Source organism: Aethalodelphis obliquidens, unplaced genomic scaffold (assembly GCF_003676395.1).
Source record: "Aethalodelphis obliquidens isolate GAN/ISIS:26980383/991018 unplaced genomic scaffold, ASM367639v1 scaffold26, whole genome shotgun sequence".
Taxonomy (NCBI): domain Eukaryota; kingdom Metazoa; phylum Chordata; class Mammalia; order Artiodactyla; family Delphinidae; genus Aethalodelphis; species Aethalodelphis obliquidens.
This window is the reverse complement of record NW_020837970.1, coordinates 18288639-18302477: the sequence shown is the minus strand read 5'-3', so window position 1 is coordinate 18302477 and position 13839 is coordinate 18288639. Positions and strand designations below refer to the sequence as shown.

The following is a 13839-nucleotide window of genomic DNA, read 5'->3' as shown; positions in this document are numbered from 1 at the left end:
AAAAGCTATACTATAATGGCCATTTTGGATGGAAGTACCAAAGATGGGGAAAAAATGTCAAGTGCTTTTGTTTTTCATCCTTGTATCTCTGGATAGTGCATATCCCAAAGAGTAATTTATTATTTTCAGTGTGAGGAGAAAAGCATCAGAAAATTGACTGCCCAGATATGGTCACTGTTAACATAATGATGTATATTTCTCCCTATATATTTAAACCTCATGCTACTGCCATCAACATTTAACTCAATGGAATTGTAAGTTTTTTCTTGATTGTTTATTTTAGTTTTGTGTATATAGGAATCCAGTTCCTTTCATTGTAACTGGGCATTTAGGAATAAATATGATCATAATCAATTAACCAAATAACCTCCAGAATAACTTTACAAAATTCTCTTCGAATTCTTCCCATTCTTCTCAAATCATCTCTAACATTCTATTCATTTGCTAGATATTTATGAAAAAGAGCTGAAAATTTTAAAGGAAACAGTGCTTTACATAATTTTACTCTACCTCATGCTTTTATCACAGAAGTGTCGTTCACTGTTAACTAAAAATTTCTTTATCTGCCGATAGCTATACTTCTATGTTATCACGTTTTTCAATGCTCCTGTTTAATCCAGGATACCTGAATGTAAATTATCTACTAACATATCACTGGATATGATCTTGTTTGATTTATAAGCACAGTTCTTCAAACTGTAGGCTAGAAATGTCATTTTATTTTAGACAATTTTCACGGTAGGCCTAGACAAAAATTTGATTCTATAAAAGCTACTTGGAAAAAAAAAAAAAAAAGCTACTTGGTCAAAGTGCTCTTTAAAAAAAAAACAGCAACAAAAAAAAAAACAAGATCGAAGAGCCAAACAACTTATAACTTATTAGGTGCTAATAAAGTTAAAGGAAAGACAATTGAATATATAATGGAAGCTCTGCCATGAATTAAAAAAAAATCCTTCTTAAACCACAATCCTATGGGTTAATGGTATTTGATTATTTAAAAAAAGAGAGAGATGTTGCTTGACCAGACAGGTCTGTCTATACCTCGGTGGTGTCTTCACATCCCAGAGTTTGGGTTTTCACTTCATGGATTTAGAAATGCAAAGATGAATTTACAGGGAACAAAAATATCATGCTGACTGATAAACTATAAACACTGCTGTAAAACAGTATCAAAGTTTATTAATATACAATGAGAAATAAGAGTCATAGGCAGACTTGTTATAATTTTTAGTTCATGATCACATTTCCTCCTGATTAGCAGATCAAGGTGGGAAGCCAAATTCTGATCAAAAGGTAACGTGGTGAGCTTGGTATCTGAAAAGGAAGCATTAATCTCATAATTATGAAGGGTAGAACCATTAAGCTGTTGTGTCCTTTATTTTGTTACCTTGGATCTTTTACAGGTGCCTGTATACCAAACTCAGACTTTAATCTGAAGAGTACACATTATAGCTACTACAAGAAAACTTAGTTATAATTACAATCCTATCATGTCCCTTAAAATCCCCCAAATTCAGGAATTATGGATATTTTCAAATTAAATTCATGTATTGTGTTTAACATTTGCAAAAAGAGTCATCTTTAATGTTTCTAATACATTGTTAAGTATTATAAAAGTAATGAGTACTATATTCTCCAGATCCTTTACTAAAAATTTATATACATACATTATTTTTCCTCCAATTCTGTGAGATAAATACTGTCATTCTTATTGTACAGGTGAGGAAATTAGAAGTGATGGAGATAGATGGCACCCAGCTGTCTTTGACTTCATACACTTCTTGTGAATGAATATTTACTTTCATCAAAATGAAATCATAGAACTCATGAAGGATTAACTGATACAGGAATTGCCCTTCTGCTATAAACAACTAGAAAACTGGACAAAAGATAAGAATAGAATATTTTTAGATATTAGACAGTAAGCACTGCAGGATTATGATCCCTGAGAAGAGGGAAATTGAGGCAAGTCCCAGGTTACTGCATAAAGGCAATTTGCTATAGCCCAGGGAGAGGGAATCCAAACAAATGCCAAGGTTTTGCTCTGGACCTGCCCTCACAAAGCTTAATAAAAGCAAGTCTTGAAAGAATCAGAGTGATCCTTTATAACTTAACAGCCCCAGGGGAAAATGTCTGTTGCTCTTTAAAGAAATATAACAAAATCCAACAATGTAAAATCACACTAGCATCCAATCTGAAATTATTAGGCATGCAAAGAATCAGGGAAAAAACAACCCATAGCAAGGGAGAAAAAAATCAATCATTAGAAACAGATCTAGGGACTTCCCTCCTGGTGCAGTGGTGAAGACTCCATGCTCCCAACGCAGGGGGCCGGGGTTCTATCCCTGGTCAGGGAACTAGATCCATATGCATGCTGCAACTAAAAGTTTGCATGCTACAACTAAGGAGCCTGTGAGCCGCAATTAAGGAGCCTGCCTGCTGCAACTAAGACCCAGTGCAACCAAATAAATAAATAAATATTGAAAAATGAAAAAGAAACAGATCTAAAAATGACAGAGATTATGGAAATAGCATTTAGATGAGGATCTCAAAATAGCTATTATAAATCATATAAATATGTCCGAAGAAAAACATGAATAATGATGAGAAGAAAATAGAAGATATGAAAAAGACTCAAATGGAACTTTCAAAGATTAAAAATGTAATATTTGAAAATAAAAATAAGCTAGATGGGATTAACACCTATTTGCCGAAGTAGTGAATTAGAAGTTACATTTACTTTAAAATAAAGTGCAGAGAGAAATAACAAAGATGGAAAAAATGAAAAAAAGCATTAGTAACTTGTGGGAAAATATTAGATCATTGAACATAGGTGTAATTGGCATCTAAGAAGGAAAGTCAAGAGAGGGGGATACAGAAAAAAATTTGAAGAAATAATGACCAAAATATTTCCTTATTTTTATGAATAATATAAGCTCAAAGATCAAAGAATCTCACCAAATCCCAAGCAGAACAAACCTAAAAACACCAATACACATCACATCAAATTGCTAAAGCCAGTTAAAAAGAGAAAATTTTAAATACAGCCAGAGAAAAAAAGACAACATTTATGTGCCATGAAATGAAGATAAGAATAACAGTAGGTTTCTCATCAGAAACTATGAAAGGCAGAATTCAAGAGTAGTATTTTTAAAAAACTGAAAGGGGGAAAAAAAACCGTCACTCTAAAATTCTGTGCACGTGAGTATTGAAGGTTATATAGAGACTTTTTCAGACAAACAGAAGTTGAGAGAATGCATTGCCAGGAAATCTACATTATAGGAATGTTAAGTTTGGGATAAAAATGATGAGAAAACCATAGATTTTGGATCTATACAAAACACTAAGATTGCCAGAATGATAGAAGTGTAATTAACTATAATAAATACTTTTTCTCTTCTTTTAATTTTTTAGAAAGATAATTGACTATAGAAGAAAAAAATAATAATATATTGTGAGGTAGAAATAAAATGTATGACAAAAGTAGCACAAAAGGGAGGGGCTAAATGTAAGTTTATACTGTTGTGAAGTTTATACTGTTGTAAAGTTACAGCATTACCTGTATACTGTACACTATACAGGTAATGGTGTAGCATTATTTGAAGGCAGACTGTGATATGTTAAAGATGTAAAGTCTTGAGAAATCCTTAAAAAAATAAAAGCTTATCATAGGTAATGAGCTAATAGCAGAACTAAAATGGAATCATAAAATACAGGTGATCCTTGATTGAACTGCAGGGGTCCACTTACACATGGAATATTTTTCAATAGTTACACTACAGTTTTACACGATCAGTGGTTGGTTGAATCTGAGGATTCGAACTCCAGGTAGGGTGGAACCAAGTATACCGGGGGCCAACTTTAAAGTTACATGTGGGTTTTCAACAGCACAGAGGGTCAGTACCCCTAACCCCTGTGTTGTTCAAGCGTAAACTGTATACTCAGTTTTAAAAAGACAGGATAAAAGAAAGAGCAGATTAAACAAATAGAAACAAATAACAAGGTGGTAGACCATATGTATATTTTTCTTATTTCAGTGGTTAGGTAAATAGCCACCCTCACCCTACTCTGGATTATTCTCTTTTGAGACTTTGTCTACTGCCAGCAAATGTTAGTATCCTTTTAGCCACCAGACTGTCAAATTAAGTAGCTAAAGTCTTAAGTTATGAGCGAGATGATACAACTTGATCATAAGGCAAAAACTATGCATTGTTTTTGCATAGAGCTGTATATGAAAGGAGGCCACTTCATAGGTACCATGTGTCTGCTCAATTAATGCTTTGAAAGGAGTTTTGTGGCTTTCTCTTAGGATAATAGGTCATGCACATGCTGTTGCTGTTACATCTGCTGAAACATGTGGATAAAACTACTGCCCCTCTCTTGGCCTGACAAGACACGCATGCCTAGCTGCTCAGAGACCCACAGATTGCTGGGAGATATATCCACCACTACATCATTAGTCAGTGTAGTCCTTTGCTTGTAGTGGTGGAAATTCTAAGTGTTTCTCTTCCTTGGCTAAGGGTTTTTCTAACTTTGGGTTTTTTGGCAGAAATCTGAGTTCTCTGTGTAAAAGCCCATCGGTTTGAAGAAAATAATCTACTTCTAGTTCTACCTCTGGAACTAAGAATTAAGTCATTACACAAACTCAACCAAGCTGATTTTTATTCTCGAAATATGTATCTATGTATTATTCTGTTTTCTACAGTAGATACATATTGGTTTTATAGTGAGAGGAAAAGATGTCTAAAGAGGATTATTTTTTTCAAAGGTGGTTTATTTATAGCAGCAGAAAGTGAACCAGTGGTTGCCTGGGACACTGGGCGGGGGCAGTTTTTCACTGCAGATGGGCAGGAGGGGACCTTTTGAGGGGATGCGTGGAAGATTTCTAAATCTGGATTGTAATGATGGTTGCACAATTGTATAAATTTACTAAAAAAATCATTGATCTATGCACTACAATGGATACATTTTTATAGTATGTAAATTGTAATACAATAAAACTGTTAAACACAAACTCACTACTAAGAGAATGAAAGGGCAAGCTACAGGGTATATGCATATACTTGTAATAAAACTGAAAAAAGACCTTATATGTGGAAAATATGAAAAATCACAAATCAGTTCTTGAAAAGACAACCTAATAGAAATGGGCAAAAGTCTTGAACAAGCAAAACTGTCTTATATCAAAAGATGTTATCCAAAAGGCCAATAAGCCTATCAAATACATCCTCAATATTATTTATTATTCATCAGGGAAATGAAAATTAAAACTGCCTGTAAGGCAATAACACTACACACTTTCCAGTGTGGCTGAAATAAAAAAGATTGATTATGCAAAGTATTGGCAAGGATGTAGAGCAACCAGAATTTTTATACACTGCTATTTTTATACACTGCTATTGAAATATAAATTGATGCAGGCATTTTGGAAAACAGTTGAAAGACATGTAGAAGATGGTTCATAGCAACTTTATTCCTAACAGCCCAAACTTGAGCAACCAGATATCCATCCTAAACAGATAATTTAACTGTGGTATAGTCATATAATGAATCACTACTATATAGTGCTGAAAATGTACAAGATACAATTGTATGCAACAAATACAAGATAGTACATAGTGTATCTTTCTCTTTATATAAAGTTTAATAGCAGGTAAACTGACTTACCATCTTGGAAGTAAGGATAATGGTTACCCTTGGTTGAGGTGTGGAGGGTGGAGGCAGGTAGCCTATGTACAGTGATCTTGCTAAGTTCAGTGGGATGGAGCACAGAGGGACTTCTAAGGTTCTAATATTTTATTCATTGATTTGGGCTCTGGTTTCAAGAGTGTATTCCCTTTGTGAAAATTCATCATACTGCATATTTATGATTCAAGCATTTTATATTTTGTGTATTATATTACAGTAACACACATGAAAAGAACACCTAAAAGTAAGAAAATGTGTATGTTGATGTAGTATATATGACAGCAATAACAGGAGTCTGTGTGATTGTAAGGCTTCTAAATTTTACTTGAAATCATAAAATATTGACTCTAAGTATACTGTGCGATTAGGTTAGTATATTGTTATCCGTTGAGCAGACACACACACATAAAACAATACAAAGAGATGTAGCTGAAAAGCCAATAGATAAATAGAATACTAATAAACAAAATATGTTATCTGACTGTAATTAAACCAGAAATCAATAAAATAAAGATAACAATCCCCAAATATTTGGCAAATTAAAAAGACATCTAAATAAAACAGTCAAAGAGGAAGGACAATTTAAAAAATATTTTAAATGGAATGAAAATAAAATATCACAGTTTGTGCAGTGCAGCTAAATCAGTACTCCAAGGTTAATTTATAACATTAAATGCTCTTATTAGAAAAGGAGAAAGGCCTTAAGTCAGTAATCTAAGCTTCTACCCTAAGAAACTAGAAAAAGAAAAACATTAAACCCAAAGCAAGCAGGAGTGAAATGTTAAAGTAGAAATCATCAGTGAGATCGAAAAGAGAAAAATAATAGAGAAAAACCAATGAAATAAAAAAACTGGTTCGTTGAAAATATCAGAAAATTTATAAACCTCCAGTCAGACTAATCTGGAAAAAAGAGGCAAAGCACAAATTATCAGCATCAGGAATGAAAGAGGGAACATCACTACATACTCAAACATTAAAATTGAAGCAGGGGATTACTACCTTCCTTGATACCCTACTGGATGTTTTCCCAAAGTTACTCTGAGACTGCATGAGTTTGAATAAAGTTGTTTCATGAAATGTGAAGAAAGGTAAAAAATTTATTATAGACTTAGATTAGTATAAAATATATCTGCAGTATTTACTATTGCCAGTCTGTCAGCTGGTTAAACTGGTTAAATGGTTAAACTGCCATCCTTGTCCTTAACTGGCCTCAGTTTAATCAGTATGGCAGTGTACACAATGTGCTTTTCAGAAACAAACCTATTTCTATGTATACCACTTTTTTTTTGCATATTTTACCAACATTGTTGTTTATATTTATAAACCATTCGTTGCCAGTTTGGAATGAGAGTAAGTGCTAATTATATTGCTTTGTATTGCAGGCCTCATTAAGCAAGCTGATGGAAACACTTGGTCAAGCAGAACCATATTTTGTAAAATGCATTCGCTCTAATGCCGAAAAGGTAAAAATGTCTGTAAATAAGAGCTTCTAGCTCAGCTTACTTCAAACCAAGCTTTAAATTCTAAGAATAAGTGGCGGGGAAGAGCTATCTATAATCTTTGTAAGGAAAACAGTGTTCTATATTTTCTGTGAATATCCTTATTTCCTCACTTAGCTGCCTGAAAGGATTTATATGGACTCAATTTAGCATCTCCTAGAATTTAGCATCTCCTACAGAAGCAAAAATCTCTTGAAATTCCATCATATAAAAGAATTTTATGCAACTTTTGTTACCCGTACCAAGGTTAATCTCTCTTGTTTAGATATAAGGTATCAGTTATTCTTACAGAACTTGCGTGGCATTTTTCATGTTTAGAGATTCTTGTCTCTTCAAAATAGGGAAGATACTCAACATTCTTGATTTCTTCTTGTTTTATATGACAGTTCCCCTTATTAGAGCTTTGCAAAACATATCTGTTAAGTGTGAACAGTTGTCATCTTTATGTCCATGATAGGAAAAAATAGTTCTAGCCCAAACTGCTAAAATGTCATAGGAATTAGTTTCAGCTTTCTTAATTCTTAATAAGCAGTCTCTAGCTCTGCTAGTTATAAGCTTTGTGATCTTAGATGAGTTACTTAATCTTTCTATGCCTTAAATATTTTCATCTGTGCAACAATATACTGGAATTGTAGGACCAACCTCATACTGTTTTGTGAATACATATGAGTCAATACCTATAAAGTACTTAGAATGTTCCTGGCCCATACTAAGCACTTAGTAAATGTTAGCCATTCTTTTATAGAGACAAAAGAGGAAACCATTTTATTTACAGTTAAATAGAAGTTTGAGTCCCTGTTATTCTTGCTATGCAAAGCATTCAATTAATGAAGTATTTAAGGGCACAGAATAAGTACTAAATAAATATTAACTGCTATTATTATTTAACGTAAGTTGCCCACTTGACTTTTTTTTTTTTTTTTGACAGCTGGTATGCCCCATCTTTCTGCAGGAAAATATTTAGGATTGCCTTAGTGGATCATTGAAAATAGTATTTAGAGAATAGGGAGAAATATCAGAAGCTCCAAATACAGCCTCTTTTGAATGTCTAAAAATATGCCTATGAGATACCTAGGAGTGACAAAGTGTCATGACTGGTGATGATTGAATGCCTCCCTTTAGCCTCTTCCCTATTGATGCTTATACAATGAGAGATCAATTCTCAGGGATTATAGGAATTTTTTGTTTTTCAATGTGTCATACCAGTATCATCAGCAAAAACTAGGGAAGTAAACTTCTTTTAACCTTGTACTAGTCATACAAGAAGAAATATGTCAGCTCTCAAGTTAACCAAGGCAACTGGAAGAGTGTGGGGTAAGTCGTTTCTGAGTGAGATTGTAGATAAAATCTTACTTAATAAAAATATAGACAGTCTTGACTATGTATAAGTAGGTTAGTCTTGTTACAAATTTTATAGTGACTAGACTGTGTGGCCTGTGGGCAACTACATTCCTTTTGAGCTTTGAAGGCCCTCTTCTTCTGCAAGTAGAGAAGCCTGGAAGCTTGTGTCTCTTTTTTCCTTTTGGTCAGGCAGTTAGAACTTTTCTGAAGCTACCAGCTGGGGAGGTAAGATTGTCCCATTACCTCTGCTGTATCTTAACCAGACAGCCTCCAGTCAATTCCTAGATATTCAAAACTTAACTACACTTGTAAGACAAACATTAATTTGGAGATCTATTCTCCTGGGTTAATCTTTTTTCCATTTGCTTTGTTTTAGTTGCCGTTAAGGTTCAGTGATGCCTTGGTACTTAGACAGCTTCGGTATACTGGGATGCTGGAGACAGTTCGAATTCGCCAATCAGGATACAGCTGCAAATATTCTTTCCAGGTTATGCTTTTATAGTGATATTTAAATATATTTGTACATCAAGTAAAGTATTCCTATGCCTTGCTTATTTTTTATTTGGGTCTCACTTGTTTATTTCTCCTGATTCTTCCTTTACATTCTGTCTTTTGTATACAGAATTGAAGAGGGATAGAGAATGACAACAATCTCATTAAGCTTGTGTTGTAATAGAATCCACTACTTGGTTATTCTCATTTGATCTGAATGTTTGTTAATATAAGTTTACTCATAACATGGCAGTTCTTCACACTGATTACGCCAGAAATTGAAATACTTCAATCAGAACTATCTAGTTCAAAAGAAAAGATCCCATTTAATTTTTCCTAAAGTCTTCTCAGCAGGATTTTCTTACATAGGAGGCTGCCAGCTCACAACTGTTCTCATCAGCTACTGCTGCTATGGATATAGAAATTATTTTGAAGCTTTTCAGCAGCTGAGCAGGTCTTTACTGTTGAGTGAAAGCTTTATTCTCAGTTGTACCCTGAAATAGCTGTCACCTTTGCTTATTTTTCTGCTAAAAAATTCAGATTTTTGTTAAATAACCTTTTCTTTGGTCTTTAGTACAGCTTTCTCAAAGGGAGAATTAGCTTCTGCCCTTCTTTTCTTCTTTCATTCCCCTTTGATAACAGAATATGTAGGAATCACTATCTCCCCCCACCATTTTACTAATTAACCTTTTGAAATATTTTAAATTAACAAGTAAATTCTTGGTTTCACACTGTTTAAAATAATGAGAAAAAGATCAATAAAAGGACAATTAGCTAATTTAGGATTTTGTTTACATATGATTCTTTTGTGATTTTACAACATTTTCTTTTCGCTTTTCAGGATTTTGTGAGCCATTTCCACGTACTTCTTCCCCGAAATATTATTCCATCCAAATTTAACATTCAGGATTTCTTCAGGAAAATAAATCTTAATCCAGATAATTATCAAGTTGGAAAATCCATGGTAAATATAATATATACAGCTTTTGCCAGATTGAGTGCATTTTTGTATATAAGTAATAATGGCAGTCTTTGCCGAGGAGAATGTTTATAAGAAAGATAGTGTACCAGATTTCATAAGGAAATCAGTTAGGCCAAGATTTTTACTTAATAATATAGTCAGTATTAATCAAATAGATTATAGCCAATGCTCTACTGCTGCCTATAATTTTAACTGCTTAAAAAGCATTTCTTCCTAGGTATTGCACTGTAATTATCAACTCAATTTGTCTAAAGTGACCTTATCCAGATTCCCCTACTGTCTTTAACTAATCAACTAGTCTTTTTCTCTGTCACCTTTCTTCTAGTTTCTTAGGCTAGAAACCATAATCATATTTTGGCTTACCCTTCACTTTAATCATTTTACAAAGTTCTGTTTCTGTTTTTTTCCTTATAAATGTTTCTCACATCTCTCCCTTTTTCTCCATTCTTACTGTTTCCATTTTAGTTCTGTTTTGTAGCTCTCACACATTTCTCTTACAGTAAACAGATCCATCATCTAATGCCAGTCTATTTTTATTCCATTTAACTCACTCTACCCATAGTATCAAAATCATCATCTTAATATACTTTATGTCAGCCTCCTGCTCAATAATAATCCCCTTATAATTTCCTCATTAAATCTAAACATCTTTCTCTTTTTCAAGAATCTCCATGTTGTGACTTCACACTGTTTTTTTCTTTTTTTAATAAATTTATTTATTTATTTACTTTTGGCTGCAGTGGGTCTTTGGTGTTGCGTGTGGGCTTTCTCTAGTTGCAGCGAGCAGGGGCTACTCTTTGTTGCGGAGCATGGGCTCTAGGTGCGCGGGCTTCAGTAGTTGTGGCATGTGGGCTCAGTAGTTGTGGCTCGCGGGCTCTAGAGCGCAGGCTCAGTAGTTGTGGCACACAGGCTTAGTTGCTCTGTGGCATGTGGGATCTTCCCGGACCAGGGCTTGAACCCATGTCCCCTGCATTGGCAGGCGGATTCTTAACCACTGTACCACCAGGGAAGCCCCACTTCATGCTATTAATTGTTCCATTGTCCCAGTACGTATCTTTATTCTTTTTTTTTTTTTTTTTTTTGCGGTACGTGGGCCTCTCACTGTTTTGGCCTCTCCCGTTGCGGAGCACAGGCTCCGGATGCGCAGGCTCAGTGGCCATGGCTCACGGGCCCAGCCGCTCCGCGGCATGTGGGATCTTCCCAGACCGGGGCACGAACCTGTGCCCCCTGCATCGGCAGGCGGACTCTCAACCACTGTGCCACCAGGGAAGCCCCTATTCATTTTTTTATAAATTTTTTTTTTTACATTTTTAGAAATTTATTTATTTGGCTGCGTTGGGTCTTACTTGCGGCAGGCGGGATCTTCGTTGTGGCACACAGGCTTCTCTCTAGTTGTGGCACATGGGCTCAGTAACTGTGGCACGTGGGCTTAGTTGCACCGTGACATGTGGAATCTTAGTTCCCCGACCAGGGATCCAACCCACATCCCCTGCCTTGGAAGGTGGATTCTTAACCACTGGACCACCAGGGGAGTCCCTGTACCTTTATTCTTATTTCCAACTCCTTGTTTTGCTCAGGTGGAGTCCTCTGTCTCTTGCCCTGAATAGCTTACTGTTTTCCTCTTTGGATATCTAATATCTATCTGTACTTTCTAAGAATATTTTTAAATTTTTGACAAAAATGGGAAGTGATGGATATGTTAATTAGATTGTGGTAATCATTTCAAAATGTTTATACATACATCAAAACATCACATTGTACACCTTAAATATATACAGTTTTTAATATCTACCCACTCTTAATGTTGAAGTGTAAATCCTGTTTCCAAAGGGACTATGTCTAAGTTATCTTTGTATCTCCCTAAATTCCTAAAGATTTATAATAGAATGAAGGAGTAAATAAGTAAACTGACGAATAGCTTTGGGCAGCAAGAAGCCTTTGATGCATGCTGGGTTTCAAAAATACTTATCATTATTGGTTTATTCATATTATGATCAAACTTTAAAATCTGTGGTTGTCATCTTTTTTTTCCCCACTCCAACATCCTTGAAAAATATGACATATTAATATTACCAGTACTACATTGGCTCCTAATGGTGAAGTTCCCAAAGGAATAATGTATCACAGTCTCTAGCACTGGGATCTTTGTAGTAATGTTCACCTTTCCAGTTCCCCTTCTGTATTCTAATGCCTCCTTTCCAGTTTGAGAATGACTACTTTGGCTAAGTTGATAGAAATATTTATCAGTACTGCTTGTACCTGTTTGCCACTGTGTCTGTTCTTCTCTAAAAAAGCTTACCATAGGAACGATGATGCATGAAATAAATTTCTCATTTCTTCTTAAGCTGTATGCTTCATCTTTTTTCCTCCTGGTAGGTGTTCCTAAAGGAGCAGGAACGACAACACCTACAAGATCTGCTTCACCAAGAGGTGCTCCGCAGAATCATATTGTTGCAGCGATGGTTCAGGGTCTTGCTGTGTAGGCAGCATTTCCTCCATCTGAGACAGGCATCCGTTATCATCCAGGTAGGAAACAAAAGATTCTTTGCATGAGATTGGCTAGTTTATTTAGCCAGTGTTTTAGTAACTAGAACTGTTTTACTGTGAAACATTTAAGTAAGAATGTAAATTTCTTCAGTGGTGAGAATGTGTCCTACTCATTTGTTAAATGTTCACAGCATCCAACAGATTACCTGGCATATAATAATAGACTTTAATGGTGTTAAATTGAAATTAAATTGAATTTATAGTTATAATGTCTTGCGAGGTATGATTAGGGGCAAAGGAGTTATGTGCCTTAATTTTTGTTGGCAAGTTATTTTTAGTGTTGTGAGTGATATTTGAGAATTATATGTACATTGTTGTTGTTATGTATTCATTTTGGATGAAAGGTATCATATTTTACATTTATCTTTTATTTTCTCCCTCGTTGATTTATATGCTGGCTGTTTTCCACAGGATCTTTACTGTTTGTACAAGAAAATCTTTAATATCTTAATCTTTGCAATGTATACACGATGACGTTAAACCCATTAATATTGGCAAATTGTAGGTGAGAATATAATGTAATTTGTTAAAATTAATTTGTAGGGCATGAAAGCATCAAAAAGTTTTAAATTACTTTAAGTTGTATAATTAACTTCATTGAGGTTATATTATCTAAAATAGTTATTTTAGCCAGGCATATCTGGAAAAGGAAACTTTTTTTACTTTAACCACCCACAATTTAGCTGTTTAGCCACTTAACCTCTAGTTATGACATAAGAAATTTCTGTGAGAATGTGTTATAAGATATGACAACAGTTTTTATTACTTTGTCTTCCCCACAGCGATTCTGGAGGAATTACCTAAATCAGAAGCAAGCCAGAGATGCAGCTGTGCAGCAAGATGCTTTAGTTATGGCTAGTGCAGCCACTGTTCTTCAAGCTTCCTGGCGTGCTCACTTACAGAGGCAGCGGTATTTGGAGCTCCGGACTGCAGCCATCGTCATCCAGCAGAAATGGAGGGAGCACTATAGGCGGAGGCACATGGCTGCTATCTGCATACAGGCGAGATGGAAAGGCTACAGGGAAAGTAAGAGGTATCAAGAACAAAGGAACAAAATTATCCTTTTGCAGTCACTATGTAGAGGATTCAGAGCAAGACAAAGGTAATCTTTTTTGCTATAATAATTAACTCCTCACTTGTCAAGTACTTATATGTCTGCTCTAACATTTGCCTAACTTGAGTTAGAATTGGTTATCTCAGTTTGTCTTCTCCACTAGAAATAGAATTGTGAAATGTGCATCCAAGTTAGTTTAAGAAATACTGAATATTATAAAAAGAAAATTTTTGAGA

The 13839-nt window shown here is 34.8% G+C and overlaps 1 protein-coding gene across 11 annotated transcripts in view; it reads left to right on the top strand.

Moving 5' to 3' along the window:
* The window catches only part of MYO9A (myosin IXA), a 268245-nt gene that overhangs the window by 165945 nt on the left and 88461 nt on the right, over positions 1 to 13839 (top strand). For all 11 annotated transcript variants that reach the window (XM_027123508.1, XM_027123501.1, XM_027123505.1 and 8 more), the window contains 5 exons: positions 7071 to 7151; positions 8905 to 9015; positions 9862 to 9984; positions 12379 to 12528; positions 13332 to 13651. In XM_027123508.1, the coding sequence (XP_026979309.1) occupies positions 7071 to 7151; positions 8905 to 9015; positions 9862 to 9984; positions 12379 to 12528; positions 13332 to 13651 (785 nt within the window). The remainder of the gene's footprint in view (positions 1 to 7070; positions 7152 to 8904; positions 9016 to 9861; positions 9985 to 12378; positions 12529 to 13331; positions 13652 to 13839) is intronic.